Source organism: Sus scrofa, chromosome 10 (genome assembly GCF_054392235.1).
Source record: "Sus scrofa isolate SSC_HxYL_T2T_F1_AM1 chromosome 10, Sscrofa_HxYL_maternal_Yorkshire_Landrace_v2.0, whole genome shotgun sequence".
Taxonomy (NCBI): domain Eukaryota; kingdom Metazoa; phylum Chordata; class Mammalia; order Artiodactyla; family Suidae; genus Sus; species Sus scrofa.
Window position 1 is genome coordinate 91724147 of NC_139392.1, and position 21809 is coordinate 91745955.

At 46.1% G+C, this 21809-nt stretch overlaps 1 protein-coding gene across 4 annotated transcripts in view; it reads left to right on the forward strand.

Annotated features, from left to right (window-relative positions):
• Positions 1-2546: 2546 nt before the first annotated feature.
• IL15RA (interleukin 15 receptor subunit alpha) overlaps positions 2547-21809 on the forward strand; it is a 31851-nt gene continuing 12588 nt past the window's right edge. For 3 of the 4 annotated variants that reach the window (XM_021065032.2, XM_021065035.2, XM_021065034.2), the window contains exons 1-3: positions 2547-2730; positions 3339-3380; positions 20526-20720. In XM_021065032.2, coding sequence (XP_020920691.2) covers positions 2637-2730; positions 3339-3380; positions 20526-20720 — 331 coding nt within the window. In that variant the 5' untranslated portion in view covers positions 2547-2636. The remainder of the gene's footprint in view (positions 2731-3338; positions 3381-20525; positions 20721-21809) is intronic. The other variant, XM_003357781.5, reaches the window with a different exon arrangement.

A 21809-nucleotide genomic window follows, 5' to 3' on the forward strand; every position in this document is an offset into this window, starting at 1 on the left:
GCAGGTGCGACCCTCAAAAGATAGATAGATAAATGATGGAGTTCCCGTCGTGGTGCGGTGGTTAACGAATCTGACTAGGAACCATGAGGATGCAGGTTCGTTCCCTGGCCTTGCTCAGTGGGTTAAGGATCTGGCGTTGCCGTGAGCTGTGGTGTAGGTCGCAGACATGGCTCAGATCCCACGTGGCTGTGGCTGTGGTGTAGGCTGGTGGCTACAGCTCCGATTCGACCCCTAGCCTGGGAACCTCCATATGCCGCGGGAGTGGCCCTAGAAAAGGCAAAAAGACAAAAAAAAAAAAAAAGATAGATAGATAAATGAATGAATAAATAATTAAAGGTGAATTTGCTGTTATATGAATTATATCTTACTTTAAAAAGTTAAGATCCCATAACAAGGAGGAGGAAGAGGGGGTGGAGAATAATCCATTAGCTTCGATCCTCAGCCTCCCCTTCTCGGTGGCCCAATGTGACATGTTACCCTCCCTGAGGGCCCCTAGGGTCCCCTGTCCATCACCGCCAGAGCACAGCCTAAGGCTGAAGACCCCACATGGGCCCTCTGATTTGGAGCCTTCGAGAGAACCCCACCCGAGTCACCCCTGAGGCATGGACACCGTACCCTGGGAATCCAGCTGTTCGGCAGCCAGGCCATTCGGCCTGAGAAAACGGGTCTTGGAAATTTCTTGTTCTCAGAAATAAAGAGGCCATATTGTCACAGGTGGAAGTGTGTCACCCTAAAAACGTATATGGAAGCCCTAATCCTGCACAACTCAGAAACTGACCTTAGGTTCATCAAGGGAAAACGAGGTCTGAACCGGGTATGACTGGTGTCCACATAAAAAGGAGACGTTTGCACACAGACAGGCACAGAGGGCAGCCCAGGGAGAAGCCAGTCACGTGACTGCAGTGATGCACCTGCAAGCCCAGAGACACTAGGAATTGCTGGCAAACACTGGAAGATGGAAGAGGCAAGGATCTTCCCCAAGGGCCTTGGGAGAGAGCAGTGTGACACCCCGATCCCGGACTCCTGGCCTCCAGAACAGTGAGAGAATCAACTCCTCTGCCGAAAGCCGCCTAATTCTTGCTACTCTGTAATGGCAGCTCTAGGAAACTCACAGCCATTACGAAAGCACACGGTTGTCTGAGACCCACGTGTTTTCAAAAAGAAACCATCAGCACTGCCCGGAAAAAGGAACAAACCATGGACACACAGCAAGCAACTGGACTGGATGGCAAGAGAGTGAGACAGTGTAAAAAGCTGTGACCTCCAGAGGTCACACACTGCACCGTCCCATCTAAATAACACCCAGATGGCAGGTGCACAGAGATGGAGAAAGAGGCGTGGTGGCCAGGGCTTAGGGAGACGGCGAGAGCTGATGGTGGGTGTGGCTCTAAAAGACTAGTAGCTGGAGGGATCCTGGGGACAGAACTGTCCCCCATCTTGACAGTGGGGGTCACAGACGTCTCCATGGTGACAGAAGTGCCCAGAACTAAGCAGACACAGTGCAATGAATGCATGGAAAACGGACAGAATCTGAGTGACGCCTGTGGGTTGCATCAGTTGCATTTCCTGGTTGTGCTACTGTCGTTCCAGTTAGGCAGGATGTTACCACGGGGGACATGGTAACTTGTGGCCCAGAGACGCCCTGTCTTGCCTAATTTCACCCCTAGAGCTGGGGGTTTCTAATCGTGCCCCTGGAGTTTTCTCACTACACACCCGGTTCTCAACCACGTCACCCTTAATTGGAGACCCCCAAGAAAGAAAAAGAGCCACCTGCCAACCAGTAGGATGTCAGGCAGACCGGGCAGACTCCTCTAAGGCAAGACACTAAGGCACGGATGAAATTTGTCGGGTCCTCCCTACCGCTCCCCCTTCAAATATTTTAAATTTTCTTGGAGAAGAAAGATGCAGTAGGAGGGAGGAAAGTGGCGGTGCCGGGAGCCGGTGAAGGTTGGGGCAGGCGGCCAGGTCTGCGCTCTGGGCAGGTGACCAGACCAGCCGCGCCGCGGCGACACCCCCGCTGTCACTCACAGTCACCAGCCCGGAAAGGCAGAGCTCAGGGCCCCTCGCCCGCCAGCCCTTAGTCCAGGACAGTCGAAATCGGAGCCACAGGAGGGGACGAGTCGGGGGGGGGGGGGGCGCGGGGGGTGACCGCGTGGAGCCGAAGGCAGCGAAGCTCACCAGCCCTTTACGGAACGAGTTTGCTCCCCCGGAGCTTCGCCCACTCTCTCTGCGCGGGGACACGGGACGAAAAGGGCTGCTGGGGTCACCAGCGGCGAGGAGGGCAAAGCTCGGGGAGGACCCGGGCCTCCGCAGGGCACAGGCCGGGTCCACGCCCCGCGCGCCGGCGACGCAGCGGGAACCCAGGCGGCGGCGCGGGGGTCAAGGCGCCGCCGGGGCTTTTTCCAGGGGAGGGGGTGGGGATGCTGAGTCACGGATCTGTCACTGCTTCTCACCTCTCTCCAGCTCTCGGGGGCTAAAGCAAAAGCGAAAGCAAATGCGGCTCGCGGGGCGGCGGGTCCCAGAGTTGCGCCCGCCGCCTCCTCCGGGGAGTCGGCATCTGCGCGCGCTGGCGGCGGGACGTCCCGGCCCGGGCGAGCCCGGGAGGCGGCCGGCGGGGGCGCAGCCAAGGTCGGGCCATGGCCGGGCCGCTCCGGGGCTGCGGGGCCGGCGCGCTCCCCGTGCCGCTGCTGCTGCTACTGCTGCTGCTGCCCCGGTCGCCGGCGACACCAGGTGGGGAGTGCGCGGCTGGCGGGGGGCGGGCAGGGGGCGGCCCCGAGGACACGGGGCTGCGCCCGCGCGCCGGGGACACGTGGAGGGACGCGGGGACCGTCGGCCCGGGGTCCCGCGCCCCGACTCGTCTGGCCAAGCAGAGCAAGGAGCGAGTGGCCAGGATTTCTTTCATTCTACGTTTTCCCCAGTTTCGGAGGCAAAGGGAAGAAACCAGGATTGCAATACGGGCTGGGAGTTGGGAGTTTTACAGCAATTCCGAGAAACGCTTGAGCCCCGAGACGAAAGCCGTGCGCGCGTTAAACTGTTTCCACTGGGTCCGAGGAAAATGGTCAGTCTCTACCCTCAGACCCAAGCGAGTTTTACGGGTGGGTGGTGGGACGGGGTGCTCACCGCCTGCTCCCCGGCGAGAGCAGACGGGTCGGGCAGGTTGCATACCTGGAGGACCTGACCACAACCCCCACGTCTTCAGCCTTCGGAAACCGTGACGGCGCGCGGGGCGTGGGGACGGAGAACGAGGCTGGCGACGGCTGGGTGTGTTTGGGAAGAACATTAGGTCGCACGGATATCATTTCGACCGCAAGACTTGAATGTCTGCCCCTACGTCGTAGGTTTTCCTCCCGGAGCCAGACAAGAGGGAGGAGAGAGAAGAGGTGGGTATGGCTTTATCCGCATTGGCGCGCCTTCATCTTTTTGCCGTCGGGGAGTTTTCAGAGGGTCTGAAGAAAGCTACGAACCCTCTCCCCAGAAAAAATCATGAATGCACGTACTTGGAAAAGTTGCATATAATTTTGGGGTTAGGGATCCCAGAGACCATCTGTGACTCTCTGAGGGATACGTAATCCCATGATCTGTGTGTGTGTGTGTGTGTGTGTGCGCGCGCGTGTGTGTGTTTAAGGCAAGACTCCTAACAACGTACACCCATCTGGCCAGTCTGCTCATTACTCCATCAGAGCCATCCATCCACAGCTGTGACTGGCTGGCCTGGTGTGAACCCCATAGCACTACAGGCTTTCCGTGAAGTTTTATTTTCCTGAGGTTATATCTGAATCCCACCCCACTCCAGCCCTGCCCCGCCCGCCCAAGGCAGGCTCCACCTCTTATCTGAGAATCTGAGTTACCATTGTGAGCTGGTCACTTCTTCCCTGCTGGCTAGCCAGTGTCGCACATGACCCCAGGGGAGAAAGCCAGCCAGCCAGAGCCCTGGGGCAAGCTCCTGAACAATGTGAAAGTGAAATGCAGCTTTAGCCGGAACCGGCTAAAGATGAGCCCTCTGCTTCCAAGTGCAGGACGCTCTCTAAAGCTCATCAACCACAGCTCGGCTCTTCGACCTCACGAAGGCATTGCTGCCATGCTTTAGTTCCTCATGTTAGTTTTTCTTCAACGGCTCCACTGCGGTGTGATTGACAGATTGTAAACCGTACACATTTAAATTGCACGACTTGGTAAGTTTAGAGGAAAATGGGTACAGTCACCAAACCATCGTCAAGATCAAGAGAGTAAACATGCGATCGCCACCAAAAGCTTCCCTATGTGCAGCCTTATCCTGACCTCCCAGGCAGCCACCATCTGCTTTCTGTCGCTGTTGATTTGTTGTGTCCCCTGGAATTTTATATAAACAGAATCATGCAGTGTGCACTCTTCCTTGTCTGGCTCCTTTCACTCATAATGATTCGGAGACGTCTCTGGCCTTGTAACTTGCATCAGCAGTCCATTCTTCTCTGTCGTCAAGTACCGTTCCGCTGCATGGATACCACAGTTTTTTCATCCATTCACTTAATGGACATTTCTTTGGGTTGACCCTTCCACTGATGGCTTCATGAACATTCGCAGAGAGGTTTTTATGTGGACGTAGATCTTTGTTTCTCTTGCACGGAGAAAATGGCTAGAGATGGAATGGCTGGATCACATGACGGGTGTATGTTCAATTTTTAAAGAAAGTGTCCACACTTCTTCCAAAGTAATGGTATTCTCTGTCATTCCCGCGAGCCCTGTGTGAGTTCCGTCACCACACTGGCAACAGCACTGGGTATGGTCAGTCTTATTTTCTTCAACCTTTTAAAATTTTAATTTTTTTCCAGCTTTGCTGAGATCTGTGTAATTGACATAGAACATTGTGCAGGTTTAAGTATACAGGTGATGATTTGATGTATGCACATACCCTGAAACGATTATCACCGTAAGATTATTAGCCCATTCACCGTCCCACAGTTACCAAAAACAGTGTGTGTGTGTGTGTGTGTGTGGTTGGTCTGTCTTTTTAATTGCTTCCATTCTAATAGATGTGTAGTGATCTCTCATAGTTTTACTTGGCATTTTCCAAGTAACTAAGGATGTTGAGCATCTCTTCTGGTGCTTCTTTGCCATCAATATATCTTCTATGGGGAGTTCCCGTGGTGGTGCAGCAGAAATGAATCCGACTAGTATCCATGAGGATGCGGGTTCAATCCCTGGCCTCGCTCAGTGCGTTGAAGACCTGGTGTTGCCAGATGCAGATGCAGCTCAGATCTAGCATTGCCGTGGCTGTGGTGTAGGCGGGCAGCTGCAGCTTTTATTTGACCCCTAGGCTGGGAGGTTCCATATGCCCATTTGCCGTGGGTGCAGCCCTAAAAAGCAAAAAAAAAAAAAAAAAATTATTTGGTAAAATGTCTGCTTAACCATTGTGCCCTTTAAAAAATTTGAATTAAATAATTTGTTGAATTATTATTGAATTTTGAGAGTTGTGTATACATCCTAGATAAAAGTCTTTTGTCAGATATGTGATTTGCAAATATTTTCTCAGAGTATGTGGCTTGTCTTTTCATTCTCATAAGTGTCTGATAAAGAGCATAAAATTTTAATTTTGATGATGTTCAGCTTATTAATTTGCTCTTTTGTGTATTGTGCTTTCAGTGTCATATTTAAGAAACCTTTACTTAAACTCGTAAAGGTTCTCTTCTATGTTTACTTCTAGAAGGTGTATTGCTTAGGTTTTACACTGAGGTCTGTGATTCATTCTGAGTTAACTTTTCATATAATGGGAAGTATGGACTGAAGGTCTTGTACTGATTTGCTTTTGGATTTTATTGCCCGTGGCTAACCAACTGTTCTAGCACAATTGGTTGGAAATATGATCGGTGTTGTAGACAAAATGTCAGTACATGAAAATCAATTATATTTCTATTCATGAGCACTGAGCAATTGGAAATTGAAAAAATTTTTAAAAGCAATATCATTTTCAATAGCATCAAAAACTATGAGATACTTAGGGGTGAATCTGGCAAAAGATGAGAAAGATCTATACACTGAAAACCACAAACCACTGCTGAGAGAAATTAAAGACAGTCTAAACAAATGGATATATGTTGTGTTTATGGACTGGACAAAGCAATATTGTCAGGGTGTCAGTTCTCCCATAAAGCTACCATGTGATCCTGCAAGCCCACTCCTGGGCATACATCCAGAGGAAAACAATAATTTGAAAAGATATGTGCACTCCGGTGTTCCTAGCAGCATCATTTACAATAGCCAAGACATGGAAGCAATCTAAGCGTCCGTCAATAGATGAATGAATAAAAAAGATGTGGTACATATATACAATGGAATACTACTCAGCCATAGAAAAGAACAAAATAATGCCATTTGCAGCCACAGGGATGGACATAGAGATTCTCATACTAAGTGAAATAAGCCATAGAAAGACACATATCATATGATATCGCTTATATGTGGAATCTGAAAAAAAGGATACAAATAAACTTGTTTAGAAAACAAATAGGGAGTTCCCTCCTAGCTCAGGGGGTTAAGGACCTGGCATTGTCACTGGTGGCTCTGGCTACAGCTGTGGTGTGGGTTTGATCCCTGGCCTGAGAACTTCTGCATGCCACGGGTGTGCCAAAAATAAATTAATTAATTAATGCGAATAGACTCACAGACATAGAAAATAAACTTATGGTGACCAAATTTATGGAGGCGAGGAGAGGGATAAATTAGGAGTTTGGGATTAACGTATACACACTACCATATATAAAACAGATAACCAGCCAGGACCTCCTGTACAGCTCAGGGAACGAACCATACTCAATATCCTATAATAACCTATAATGACAGAGAATGAAAAAAGAATATATATGCAAATACACATAACTGAATCACTTTGCCATACACCTGAAACTAACACCACATTTTAAATCAACTGGATTTCAATAACAACTTTTTTAAATTAAAAAAAAAATTCCGATAGGCTTTCTTACAGAAATTGACAGATGGGTTCCAAAATTCACCTGGAGATTAAAACGCCCTGGTGGAGCCAAAACAACTTTGAAAAGGAACTGAGCTGGAGGATGAGGGCCTCTGATTTTGACACGTATAAAATTACAGCCATCAGCGTGGCGGTCCTAGTGTAAAGACGAACAGAGAGCCAACAGAGCAGAGGGCGCCTGGTGTTTCTCAGGGCGCTTGGAGGGAAAGTGGACAGAGACTTCTAGACCTGCCAGTTGGGAGGATGGTCCTGGTCAGGAATTACAGACGGCAGCACATTCCTTAGGACTGTCAATAATACAGTCTCGGGTCTGTTCCTCCTGGTTTCCAGCTCTCCCAGACACAGCAAGGTGTCATTCGTTCTTATTCTAAAGGCCTGCCTCGGAGGGGAACCCTACCATCTTGGGGAGGAAGTCATTTGCTTCTTAAAGAGCCTCAGAACCTGAGAGGCTGCAGGTGTTCTGCCCAAAGCAGCAGTGAAGGTGATGATTTGTTTGAAGATACAGGTCCCTGCTCACCAGCTGGGTTTTGTGGAGCAGGGCGCTAGAGTACTTGGGGGTGGTTGTAAAATCTGTGTCTTTAACTGTTTTTTTTTTTTTAAACCGTTTTTCAGAATTCTGGGGAGTTTTGCCAAAATTTTCTTTTTCAAGTCATTTTATCTAGTTATTGCTTTGTGCTGCTACTGATAGTGAAAAAGTGATAGAAAGTTAAATGTACAGACTCGGGATTGTTGAAATCAACTCAAATGTCCAACCGTGGAGGAATGCATAAATAAAATTGGCGGCTTTCAAATAATACGCATTATATGATTCAGGTTTTACTAGAAGATCTAGAAGTAGTTGTCAATGAGTAGAGATATTATATGTCATGTGTGTGTTTGTGTGTAGTTCTCTGCCTAATATTTAAATTTTTTCTGTCATGATTTGAATTGCTTTTGTAATAAAAGTAAATAAATAAAACTACACAGGAAACAGTGCAGAAAAGATATAGAATTTTGGAGCTTTTTTTCAAATTCACTTTTTAGTTAACTATGGCTGGTCTTGTTTGACAATGTTTTTGTAGCTTTATAAATTTTGCAAATTGTTCCAATGGGGCTCACGGCATGTAACATTTTCCCATTCTATACATACAGTTTATAAATCCTTTAAAAATCTGTTTAAGCAATTCCTCATTGCTGGAGCTGTTTTGTAGGCATTAGTTACCTCCCAGTGGTTGGATATGTAGATTGTTTCAAGATGTCTGACGTTCTAGGAGTTCCCGCTGTGGCTCAGCAGCAACAAACCCAATGAGTATCCATGAGGATTCGGATTTGATCCCTGGCCTCGCTCAGTGGGTTAAGGATCTGGCATTGCCATGAGCTGTGGTGTAGGTCGCAGACGCCGCTCAGATCTGGTGTTGCTGTGGCTGAGGTGTAGGCTGGTGGCTACAACTGCAATTAGACCCCTAGCCTGGGAACATCCATACGACTCGGGTATGGCCCTAAAAGGACAAAAAGACAAAAAATAAAATAAATAAAATAAAAATGGCAGAAATGTTTGAGGATATTCTTTTTCAATCAAATCATCACTTCCACTAACTTGTATTGGGCTAAATCACTCTATTCAAATTTATTTTACCAATGAGTATGGAACTGGGTAAAGAAATGTAGGAGCTCCCGCTGTGGCACAATGGAATCCAGAAGCTCTGGGATGTGGGTTCCATCCCTGGCCCCTGCACAGTGGATTAAAGATCCAGCGTTGCCATAGCTGCAGCTTGGGTCGCAACTATGGCTAGGATCTGATCCCTGGCCCAGGAATTCCATATGCCTCAGGGTGGCCAAAAAAAAAGTATAAAGCCCCTAGTATAAACTCTTGGAGTCATATCCATGTTGCCCATTATACATGATTGGTGTTATTTGAGTGTTTCTTTCTACTTGGAAAGACTTCATTTCCTTCTTCCTGGTGGGAAGCACATTAAGGGCTCTGGCTGGCAGAGAAGACCCTGTTGGAGCCGCAGGGCGGAAAGCTACTCTTGGGAAGACAGTGTAGAGTATTCTGCAGTCAAGAGGAGGCAGGAAGCTAAGTTGGAGGCTTTTGCAATTGTTCCAGTAAATGGTGATGAAATCCTGAACCAAGGCAGTGTCGGTGAGGGAGATAGGAGGAGACAGATTTCCTCTTGAGCCCGACAAGAAGAGTGTGTTTCATTTTTTCCCTTTTGTTTGCTCTTTCACCTAGAGCCACTCAAGGCTTCCAGAGCCTTCAAAAGTCATAAAAGAATTTGAACTATGATGACTCCACCTACTTCTATGAGAAAGGTGGGCTGGGAAGCTCAGTTTATGAGCCTCAGAGAGAAAACATAGGCGTGATGAGTTAGGGATAGTGACCTGGTTATGGCTGGTATCTACACCAAGTGCCAAAAGGAAACGTGTTGGTGTGATGGGCACTGCAGCTAGAAAGGTAATCAGGGAAAGTGGATTACAGCAAACACAGAGAGGCCCTTGTGTTTTTGATGCATCAGTGTTGCAATGAGCTGCTTTTTTTTTTTACTTGAAAAAAAATTTAGTTGATATACAATGTTGTGTTAGTTGCTGGTGTATATCATGGTGACTCATATATATGTATCTTTTTCATATTCTTTTTCATTGTAGGTTATTACAAGATATTGACTATAGCACCCTGTGCTGTACAGTAGGCCCTTCTTATTTATCAATTTTATATATAGGAGTTTGTATCTGTTAATCCCAAACTCCTAATTTATTCCTCCCACCTTTTCCCCTTTGGTAACCAAAAGTTTGATTTCTATGTCTGTGAGTCTCTTTCTTACAAATAAGTTAATTTCTATCCTTTTTTTAGCTCCCACATATAAGGAATATCATAGGATGTTTGTCTTTCTCTGAATGACTTTACTTAGTATTCTAATCTCTAGGTCCATCCATGTTGCTGCAAATGGCATTACTTCATTCTTATTTATGGCTGAGTAGTATTCCATTGTATATATGCACCACATCTTCTTTATCTATCCCTCTGTTGATGGACTTTTAGGTTGCTTCCATGTCTTGGCGACACAATGAGCTTCTTGAGGGCAGAAATTATATCCTGTATTTCTTTGTATCCTACCACATTCAGCATGCTGTAGGTGTTCAGATGGTAGAATACGAGAAAGAAAATACTGGGATGGATTCTGACTTTCCTTAAAGAATGGGTGGGGCCTGCTAACTGGATAACTTCTGAACTCTGGATACGAAACTAGGCCAGGACTGCTTACTCATATTAGACTGTGCATACAGACTTGATTAAAAAAAAAAGTCTGATTCATAGGTTCTGGAGAATAGAAAGGGGTGTGGCCCTAACAACTATTTTGGTGACTTCATTTAAATGACTGTTAGGACTTGTTAGGTGTATTTGTTGGCTACTTAAGAGTTTTGAAAATCCCAGAATCTTACATTTTTCTCCCACTTCCATTGCTTCCTGCATTCCACGCTATAGATTCATAAGCCACTGGCTAACTTCAGGAAACACCCATCACACAGTGGACTTAGTGTGGAGAAAGCACCAGAGAGATCTGTTCCCACCTTCAGGAGGTTACAGCGTGGTAACCAGGTTGAGACTCGCCTACGCTAACTATCTAGGGAACCACGTTCCGAGAGGAGAGAGGGATTATAACTGAAGTAGCAAAAGATGTGGTTAAGGCCTCTAAACTGAAAAGTTATTGATACTCGCAAACGTATTATCTCCAGTGCACTCGTGAGAGGGTCTGGCTTTGTAAAGTTGGTTACTAGCCATCACGTGGCCCATCGGGTTGGCTGCTGCATATTGATACACCCTTGTGTGTTCACATCCCAAGTATCCATGGATTTATCTGTCTTTGAGGGCTGATCACAATGGGGAATAGACTTCCTTTTTCAGCAAAATGACAGCATAGATATTCTGGAAAACTCTCCTGCTGGGGAAAAAAAAAAAAAATCTAGACATGCTTAGTAATACAGCAAACGTCTTTTAAAACCCATAGCAAATAAACTATGTAATTAATTATTTATGGCAAAAATAATAGTGTGTTGTGTTTATAATATATGTAGAAATAAAACGTATGACAATAGTACAAAAGTTGGGAGGAGAGAAATGAAAGAGTATTGTTTAAAGTTCATACACTATATACGTGAAGTGGTGCAATTTCACACGAAGCTAAGCTGTGATGCGGTAAATACATATATATACAAATTGCTGTAACAGAAACAGAAAGATAAAAAAATGAGAGAGAAAAAATCCCCATAAAACAGAATATCCAAGACCTGTGGTACAATAGAAAGTGGACTAATATATGTGTAATCAGAATTACAGAAACAAAAAAGAATGGGGCAGAAGAAATATTTGAGGAGATATAGTTAGGAATTTCCCCAAATTTATAAAAGGTATTCAGTCACAGATGCAGGAAGCTCAGAAAACACCAAGCATGATAAATGCCATCCCTACAAAACAAAACAAAAATGCCAAAAACTCATTCCTACACAAATCAGATTCAAACTGCTGAAAAGCAAAGATAAAGAGAAAATAACGATACAGAATAAAGATAAATTATACACAGAGGAACAAAGATAAGAATTACATAGACCTCTCATCAGAAACTCTGCAAGGCATTAAAAGAATGAAGTGGCATCTTTACAGTGTCAAAACAAAACAAAACAAACAAAAACTGTAAAGCCAGAATTCTAATAACCAGGAAACGTAACTTTCAAAAATGAAAGCAAAATAAAGATTTTCTCTAGCAAACAAAAGATGAAATGATTCATGGCTAGCAGACTTGTGTTACAAGAAACCTCAGAGGAATTTCTTCAGGTAAAAGGAATATAATCCTAAACAGAAACTTTGGATCTACAAAGAGAAAACGCTGAAGATGGTGAAAATGGAGGTAAATAAAATATATTTGTTCCTTTTCATCACTCTAAAAGATACTTAATTGTTTAAAGCAAAAATAGTAGCAAAGTATTGTGGGCTTATAGAATATATGAACGTAAAGTGTATGACAGAAAGAGATAGGGAGAAAGTGTAAGTATGCATTGGTACGTTTCTCAAATAAATGTGAGGTGCTCTAGTATTATTTGAAGGTAGCCCATGATAAAAAAAAATGTATGTTTTAAACTTCTTGGAAACCACTAAAGATAACTGAAGGTGGTACATACGATAAGCCAATAGTCATGATAAAATGGAATAATAATAATAATCAATCCAAAAGCAGGCAGAAAAAAGGGAAAATGAACAATGATCTGTTCCCATTGCGGCTCAGTGGGAACAAATTAACTAGTATCCGTGAGGTTGCAGGTTCGATCCCTGGCCCTCTCAGTGGATTAAGGATCCAGGGTTGCCATGAGCTGTGATGTAGGTCACAGACACGGCTTGGATCTGGCATTGCTGTGGCTGTGGCCTAGGCCGGCAGCTGAAGCTCCAGTTTGACTCCTAGCCTGGGAACTTCCATATGCCTCGGGGTGGCCGAAAAAAAAAAAAAAAAGAGAGAGAAGAGAAAGAAAGATTTCAAATCAACAACCTAAGTTTATGCCTCAAGGAACTAGAAAAAGAACAAAATAATTCCAATGCTGGCAGAGGAAAAAAATAGTAAAGATCAGAGCAGAGATAAATGAAATAGAGAATAGTAAAATACAGAAAATCAGTGAAATCAAAAGTTAGTTCTTTGAAAAGATCAACAAAATGGACTAACCTTGAGATAGATGGGCTAATTAAAAAACCAGCCAACTCAAATTCTAAAGTCAGAGAAGAAAGTGGACACATTACTGTCAATTTTACAGACATAAAAAGGAGTGAGAGAATATAATGGATAATTGTATGACAACAAATTGGATAACTGAAATGAAACTGACAAATTCCTAGAAATCCAAAACCTACCAAGACTAATTTTTTTTTTTTTTTTTTTTTTTTGTCTTTTTGCTATTTCTTGGGCCGCTCCCGCGGCATATGGAGGTTCCCAGGCTAGGGGTCTAATCGGAGCTGTAGCCACCGGCCTACGTCAGAGCCACAGCAACGCGGGATCCGAGCCGCGTCTGCAACCTACACCACAGCTCACGGCAACGCTGGATCGTTAACCCACTGGGCAAGGCCAGGGATCGAACCCGCAACCTCATGGTTCCTAGTCGGATTCATTAACCACTGCGCCACGACGGGAACTCCTCAAGACTAAATTATGAAGAAATAGAACATTTGAATAAATCTATAACTAGTAAGGAGAGTGAGGCAATAATAAAGGAAAATCTCATGAAAAGCCCTGGGCCGGGTGGCTTCACTAGTGAATTCTATTCAACATTAAAGAAGATCTAATATCCATCCTTCTCAAATTTTTTCCAAAAAGTTGAAGAGTGAACACTTCCTAGCCCTGAGTCCAGGATTTCCCTGATACCAAAGTCAGACAAGGACAGGATAAAGAAAGAAAAGCACATACCAATATCCCTTGTGGACACTGATGTGAAAATTCTTAACAAAATCCTAACAAACTGAATTTGGCATATGTCAAAAAAGATTATAAACCATGACCAGGTGGGTTTATTCCTGGAATGCAAGGATGGTTCAACATATGAAAATTGATAACGCAATATACCGCATTAACAGAAAAAAGGGAAAACACCATATTATCATATCAACTGATGCAGAAAAAGAATCTGACAAAATTCACTGCCCTTTCATAATAAAACACTCAAAATACTAGGAATAGAATAAAACCACCTCAATATAATAAAAGCTATATATGAAAACCCACAGGGAACATTATACTCAATGGTGAAAGACTGAAAGCTTTTCCTCTAAGGTCAGGAGCAAGGAAAGGATGCCGGCTTTCACTGCTTCTACTCAACAGTATTAGAACAGTTAGTCAAGGAAAACAAATAAAAGGCATCCACGTTGGGAAGAAATAAAATTATCTCTATTTGCAAAAGGTACAATCTTATATGCAGAAAACTCTAAAGGTTAGACACGCACGCACATTAAAATGTTTGAAGTAATAAATGGATTCAGCAAAGTAGCAGAATACAAAGTAAACACATGAAAATCAGTTGCATTCCTATATTCTAACAACAATTTGAAGAGGAAATTACAAAAACAATTCCATTTACAATAGCAGCAAAAAGAATAAAATACTTAGAGATAAACTTAAGGAAGTGAGAGAACTGTACAGTGAAAACTACAAAATACGCTGAAAGAAACTGAAGAAGATATAAATAGATGCAAACACATCCCATATTCATGGATTGAAAGAATTAAGATTGTTAAAATGTTGACACTACCCAAAGTGATCTGCAGATTCAATATATTCCCTATCAAAATCCTAATGATTTTTTTTTGTGGAAATAGAAAAAAACCCATCTTAAAATTCACATGGAATCTCAAGGGACCCTGAATAGTCAAAACAATCTTGAAAAAGGAAACTGGAAGACACACTTCCTGATTTTAAAACTTACTATAACGCAACAGTAATCAAAACGGTGTCATGCTGACATAAAGACAGACCAGTGGAATAGAATAGCCTAGAAGCAAACCACTGCATATATTGCCAAGTGATCTTTGACAAGGACGCCAAAATTATTCAATTGGGAAAAGGAGAGTTTTTTAATCAAGCGATGCTGGGAAAACTGGACATCCATATGCCAAAGAATGAAGCTGGACCCTTACTTCACACCATACACAAAAATTAACTCCAATTGGATCAATAAGATCTAAAATAATGAAATTCTTAAAATTAAGAAACCGTAGGACAGGAGCTCCCTTCGTGGCGCAGTGGTTAACGAATCCAACTAGGAACCATGCGGTTGCGGGTTCGGTCCCTGCCCTTGCTCAGTGGGTTAAGGATCCAGCATTGAGGGAGCTGTGGTGTAGGTCACTTGGATCCCACGTTGCTGTGGCTCTGGTGTATGCCGGTGGCTACAGCTTCAATTAGACCCCTAGCCTGGGAATCTCCATATGCCACGGGAGTGACCCCTAGAAAAGGCAAAAAGACAAAAAAAAAAAAAAAAAAAGAAACCATAGGACAAAACTTCATGACACTGGATTTGGCAATGATTTCTTGGCCTTGACACCAAAGGCACAGGTAATAAAAGAAAAAATAGATAAATTGGACCGTATGAACATTTCAAAATTTTTTGCATTAAAGGCCCTATCAAGAGAGGAAAAGATTAACCCACAAAAAGGGAGAAAATATTTGCATATAAAATATATGATGAGAGGTTAACATCTAGGATAGGTAGTTTCCTAAAACTCAACAACAAAGAAACAAACAGCCCTATTCAAAAACCGGTAAAGGACTTGAATATACATTTTTCCAAAGAAGACATAAAAATGGCCAATGAGCACGTGAAAAGATTCTCAGCACCACTAACCATTAGGAAAAGGCAAATCAGAATTTCAGTGAGATACATCTCTTACCTATTAGGATTACTATTATGAAAAAAAGAGTTGGAGTTCCTGTTGTGGCTCATGGGAAACAAATCCGACTAGTATCCATGAGGATGTGGGTTCGATCCCTGGCCTCGCTCAGTGGGTTAAGGAGCTGGTGTTACTGTGAGCTGTGGTATAGATTGCAGACATGGCTCGGATCCAGGGTTGCTGTGGCTATGATGTAGGCCGGCAGCAGGAGCTTGGATTTGACCCCTAGCCTGGGAACTTCCATATGCTGCGGGTGCGGCCCTGAAAAGCAATAAATACATAAAGAAAGTGTTGACAAGGATATAGAAAATTGGAACCCTTGTGCACTGTTGGTGGGAGTGTAAGTTTGCACATTCACTGTGGAAAACAGTCTGGCAGTTCCTAAAAAAAAAAAAAAAATAACAATAGACTTGCCATATGTTCCAGCAAGTCCACTCTAGCTACATACCCCAAAGAATTCAAAGCAGGATCTCAAAAAGATATTTGTACACCCATGTTCAGAGCAGCATTATTCAACAGCAACTAAAACCTGGAGGCAATCCAAGTGTGAACAGATCGTCAAAATGTGGTATGAACATACACTGACTATTATTCAGCTTTTAAAAAAGGAGATTTTGCGACGTGCTATGATATGGAGTCCGCTAAGAACGTGATGCTGCGTGAAATAAATCAGTCGCAAAAAGACAAAAATGGCTTTGAGCAAGCTGTCTTTTCGATCCCAAGGAAATGGACTGGCCCTGTGAGCGCTGGGATGCTGGTTCGCTCCCCAGCCCGGCACAGTGGGTTAAGCACCCTCCTTGTGAGGTTTCAGGATAACGCGTGACAGAGGCCAGCCGCCCCCCAGAGGTTCAGCACTTGAGGCCCAAGACAAGGATGCTCTTAAGTCCAAAGAGCGGACGTGGTGGGAGGAAGGAGGGGGAAGGCGAGGAAACACCGGTTAGATACACTCCTACCCACTAAACCCAGTCTCTGCCTAGCCTCCTCCCCTGGGGTCCCCACGCCTCTTGATCTCTGGAGTTCCTGGCGTGCAGCTGGGTGGAGAGTGTCCAGTCACCAGGGGTGTCACCTGAGAGGTCCAAAGGTCCAAGGTTGACTCAGGCTCCCTCGGAAGGAAGGAACCTGTTATCCTCGAGCAGAGTCTAGTATTTTATGGGACTAGTCATTCTGGTCTACCGTCAGATGCGTCCAGAATTGAGTTTTATGGTCGTTCCTCTCCACTCCGCCGCCCCTCCACCTCGAAGGATTTTCCCAGCTTTGTTAACATAGAGCAAAGCACCACCGAGGAAGACTGAAGAGGTGGGTAGCAAAGTTTTTAAGATTTACTTTAAGATTTTGTAGTGTGGTGCTGCCAAGGCAAACACACACATACACACCCCATTTCTGAGATGGAAGTGGGGGCATCAGATCCCATGGAAAAGTATTAGAACAGGAGTTGCCCCTGTGGTGCCACAGGTTGACGGCGCCTCTGGAGCGCTGGGACGCAGGTTCGATCCCAGCCGCAGCACAGTGGCTTAAGGCGCTGGCATTGCTTCACACCACAGCTGCATCATATGTTGCAACTGTGGCTCGGATGTGATGCCTGACCTGGGAACGCCATATGCCGTGAGGTGGCCAAAAACTGAAGAAAATATAAAAAGGCATCCAGTGACCGTCTCTCCCACCTTGTCTCTCAAGAGTTTCTCATGTATGCTTTTGGAGATTGTACGTGTAGGAATAGAAAAGTTGGGTTACAGGTATTGCTTCTTTTTTCACTGAGGGTAGCATGTAACGCAGAGTGGTCTGTTCCTCTTTTTCTGGACCTGACAGTGTCTTGGGGCTCTCTCCGCGTCAGCGTATAAAGAGCTTTCTGTGCCTGCTGTAAAGAGCTGGGTAGTACCTCATTGTGCGTCCGTGCTGAAATTTATACTGGAACTTGCTTTGACTCCTACAAGGTAACTGGCAGATACTGGCTGTTGCAATAAATAACTGTACACACTCACATCATAAATTTGCCAGGAGGCAAGTCCTTAGAAGTGCAATTGCTGGGCTTAAAGGTGTGTTTTGTAATGACATTTCAAGGAAATGCTGAGAGAGCTGTAGGATAGACCCTAGAAGCAGAACTGCGGGGTCAAAAAGCATGTGGACTTAGATGCAAATATGCCCTCCCCAGGGGCTGTGTGAGCGACAGGGAAGCCATGGCCTACTGACCAGCTCGTGGCTCTTTTCCAGCTCGGGAGCTCACCGTGCTGCCCGTGTAGTCGTAGCTCCCATTTCCTCCATCGTGGATGAGGCTGGGTATCTTGTTCTCTATTTAAGAGCCACTTGTACTTCCTTTTTTGTGAGCTGCCCGTGCCTATCCTTTTCCTGTTTTTCCAGGGTTTTGGAGTCTTTTCATTGATTTTCAGGAGCTCTTCACATGGGAGATTTTAGTCCTATATGATAGGAGGTGTCTTTGTTTTTTTGTTTTGTTTTGGTTTTGTTTTGTTTGTTTGTTTGTTTGTTTGTCATTTTGTCATCTGCCTTTTGACTTTTGAGTTTTGCCAGGTAGAAAGGTTTTTCTCTTCGTGTGACTTTTTTAAAAGGGTGTGATACTTTTGTCAACCTCAGTTACCCTGAGGGCTGCACTGGTTCTGCGCTGACTCACCGGGCAACAGGTCCTGGTAAGAAGGGCAGTGGCTCGTCTCAGGGCCACAGAGCACAGGGTAAGCTGTTCCGGTAACAGGTCAGAGAGTAAATAATTTAGCTCTCCCTTGCAACAACTCAGCTCTACCACTGCAGGCTGAAAGCAGCTACTTTAAGAGAGCAATACCTAGATGAATGAGTAAGGCTGTGTGCCAATAAAACTTTATTGACAGAAGTAGATGGCGGGCCGGATTTGGTGCCTGGGTCCTAGTTTGCTGACCCCTGGCACAGAGGTAATGAGGGGGCCTTTCTCCTCTAGTCTGGGAATCAAACGGCTGCTATATTCAGTTTCCCCCCGACTCAATTCGCTTATCAACAACCTTCTTGATGTCCCAGCTGTGCTCCCCAGAGACTTAGGCAGGTTTCCCGACCTGGAGCCCCGAAGCCTGCGCCCCACGCAGTGGTGGGCAGCCAAGCACCCGGCCAGTGAGCCGCTCAGCACAGACACACACTCTATGACCGTGGAGGGGTGGGGGGGGGGCAGCATTTTCTCGACATCCCTTCAAGCTCCAGGACGATGGGAAATGCTGCCGGGGAACTTCCCTCCACAGGAGTTTCCGTCCATCACAGCCCACTCTCAGCTCCCTCCACCGCCTCATGCAAGGCCTGGCCTAGAAACCAGCTCCTGGCCCTCCCCCCCCAACAGGAAACCCACCCATGTACTGAGTTAATATGAAAAAGAGCATCAGAAAATCACACGACTGTTTCAAGTAGCTAAAGAAAACCTTGCTTGTTAACTTGAGGGGCAAGGGACCCTTTGTTTCCGGCTTTAGATGAGACCCCTTCTTAACCAAGGCTGTAGTTTGGAGGAAACCTATAAAGCAATACACGGGCGGGGTCTGCCCCTTTTATGAACTAAAGACCCTCTGGGGGTTTCTTTATAGAACCCCAGTCTGCAAAATTGGTGCCCAGGAGGATATTATTTCAACTGTTATCAAGGCCTTATGAATAGATGCTTTCCTGGGATCCAGAGCATTTTGCATGACAAATAATACCAATTTCATTTTTGCCTAGCGAAGCAAAAAGCTTTTCTTTTTTGCAAGTTTTGTGCTTACATCACGTAGGGAGGAAGTCCCAAGTACTCTTTCAACTCACTGAAGGCGAGCTGCTTTAATATTTATGTCACACGCTTTTATACAGGAAAGCGAAATGATCAACAAAACTTAACAACAAGAAAAAGTCAGTAACAAACACGGGTCCTCGAAATGGAAACGGCCAGCCTCTCTCGGTCCCTCCTTTTCTTCTGAGGCCAGTGTGCCCCGGAGGCTGACGTGTGAAACCTGCCACTTGCACAGCTCGGAGCCCCACGGCCAGGATTTTAGCTGAAGTTTTAGAGTCTGAGTCCAACTCCAGCTGTCACAAAAGCCGCGGCCTATGGGGCATTAGATAAGCTGATTACACGTGTACCCAGGAAGCAGGTTGAACTCGCTTATACGAGAAGGTCAGACTGAAGCCTGCTGTTGAGGAAGAGAGGTCAACCTTCACTCTTTGAACAAGAGGTTGGTGAGCACCTGCCAGGTGCTGGGCTCGGGCCGCCCACCCAAGCGTGCCATGCAATGGTGAGACATACATTCAATATCTCGCATCAACATCGTAAATACAACTGTGACAGCAACTGCAGAGGAAAGGACGTGGAAATCTGAGACCCTGCCCACTGTGGGGGTGAGGGAGGGCTCTCCTGAGGATGTGACATTGAGCCAAGCTGGGAAGGGTGGCAGGAGGTGGCCAGCCAAGTGTGGGGTTGGGGGAGGCGTCGGGGGACCAAGGCCAGTGGGGCAGAGGTAAGACTGGCTAGAGAAGCAGGGCCAGGCCCAGTGGAGCCTTCAAGCTTCTGCAGGGAGTTCCCATTGTGGTTCAGGGGGTTATGAACCCGACTAGTGTCCATGAACATGGGGGTTTGATCCCGGGCCTCGCTCAGTGGGTTGAGGATCTGGTGTTGCTGTGACTGTGGTGTAGGCCGGCAGCTGCAGCTCCAATTCGACCCCTGGCCTGGGAACCTCCCTATGCCACAGGTGTGGCCCTGAAAAACAAACAGTAATAATAGTAATAATAATAAGACTTCTTCAGGGTTGCACCTCTTAATCTAAGAGCAGCGGGCAGCTGGGAAGAGTTATGTCACGACTATGCATCTCTCAAGAGGATGCTGGCTGCCTGGTGGACATGGATTAAAGGCTGGTAGGGAGAGGAATCGTGGGCTATTGTTGTTCAGGCAAGAGACATTGGGGGGGTTGGAGACTGATGGGAGTAGGGGGCGAGGGGGTCCTCCCTGGTGACCCCCGGTCTCTAGGTAAGCTGGATGGCTGGCACTTAAGGCAAAGCTCCTGGAGAGCTTCTAACGGCGAGCGCTCATATGCCACACCTTCTACGGGCTTAGAATCTGGGGGCACCCCCAAGGACCCTGGGATAAGCCAGACTCTGGCCCTAGATGACCGACCACCCCCAAGGACCCCCGCGAGCGGGCTGAAGCCGTCGGCCACTCCCCTGTTACTCGCACTTTTGCAGGCGTCACGTGCCCGCCTCCCACGTCTGTGGAGCATGCAGACATCCGGGTCAAGAGCTACACCCTCAACTCCAGGGAGCGGTATGTTTGCAACGCTGGGTTCAAGCGGAAAGCGGGGACATCCAGCCTGACGGAGTGCGTGTTCAACGAGACCATGAACGTGGCCCACTGGACCACTCCCAACCTCAAGTGCATCAGTGAGTAGCCGTCCCTGCACTGTCCCGCTGTCCCCTTCGCCACGGCCATGCAGAGGGCAGAACTGCAGTGTGCGCAGCTGCGGGAGGGGCCTCGAGATCCGGGTTGAGGTCTGAGGCCCAGTAAACCAGTGTGCCTTTAAACACCACCTCTGGGAAGGGGGATACATGGGCACTGGGGTCACACACAGTTCCAGGTTCAAATCCTGACTCTGCCACCTACCCTCCATGAGACCTCGGGCGAGGGCCTCAACATCTCGGAACCCTTGGGTCCTCATATAGAAACTGGACCCGACGCCAACCCTGTGGGTTGTAGGAGGATTAAGCGAAATCTGGTACGTTATCAACTAGCATTAGCAACAATGCTTTAAGACCATAGTAGCAAGAATTCAGCTACAGACAAAAGTATATGCTCTCTGGAGCTCCCGTTGTGGCTCAGCAGAAACGAATCCAGCTAGGAACCATGAGGTTGCAGGTTCGACCCCTGGCCTTGCTCGGTGGGTAAAGGATCTGGTGTTGCTGTGGCTGTGGTGTAGGCCGGCAGCTGTAGCTCCAATTCGACCCCTAGCCTGGGAACCTCCATATGCCTAAAAAGCAAACAAACCAAAAAAAAAAAGAAAAGAAAAGAAAAGAAAAGGAAAAAAAAGCATGTGCTTGATTCCCAGAGAGCTTTCCCAACTCCTCCCTGGCAGACAGGCTGCAGGGAGATCACACCAGCTTGGCCAGTGGTACCCGGCTTGGGGAGGGCTCGGAGACTCACAGAGCAGAGGCCCCTTTGGCCCAGTTATTGCATCTGGGGTCCAGCCAGCACCTCAGACCAAGTGTGAGGGAAAGTCATCAGAGTCCGTTTTTCTTTCTTTTCTTTTTTTTATTATTATTATTATCGTTATTGCCTTTCAGGTCCACACCTGCGGCATATGGAAGTTCCCAGGCCAGGGGTCCAGTTGGAGCTGCAGCTGCCGGCCTACACCACAGCCATAGCAATAGGAACTCCCATTTTTCTTTAACCATCCATAACCGGATAATCTCGCCAGACACCAAACAATCTCGCGTGGAAGCGGATCGTGCTATTTTTCAGGCACACGAAGCCCC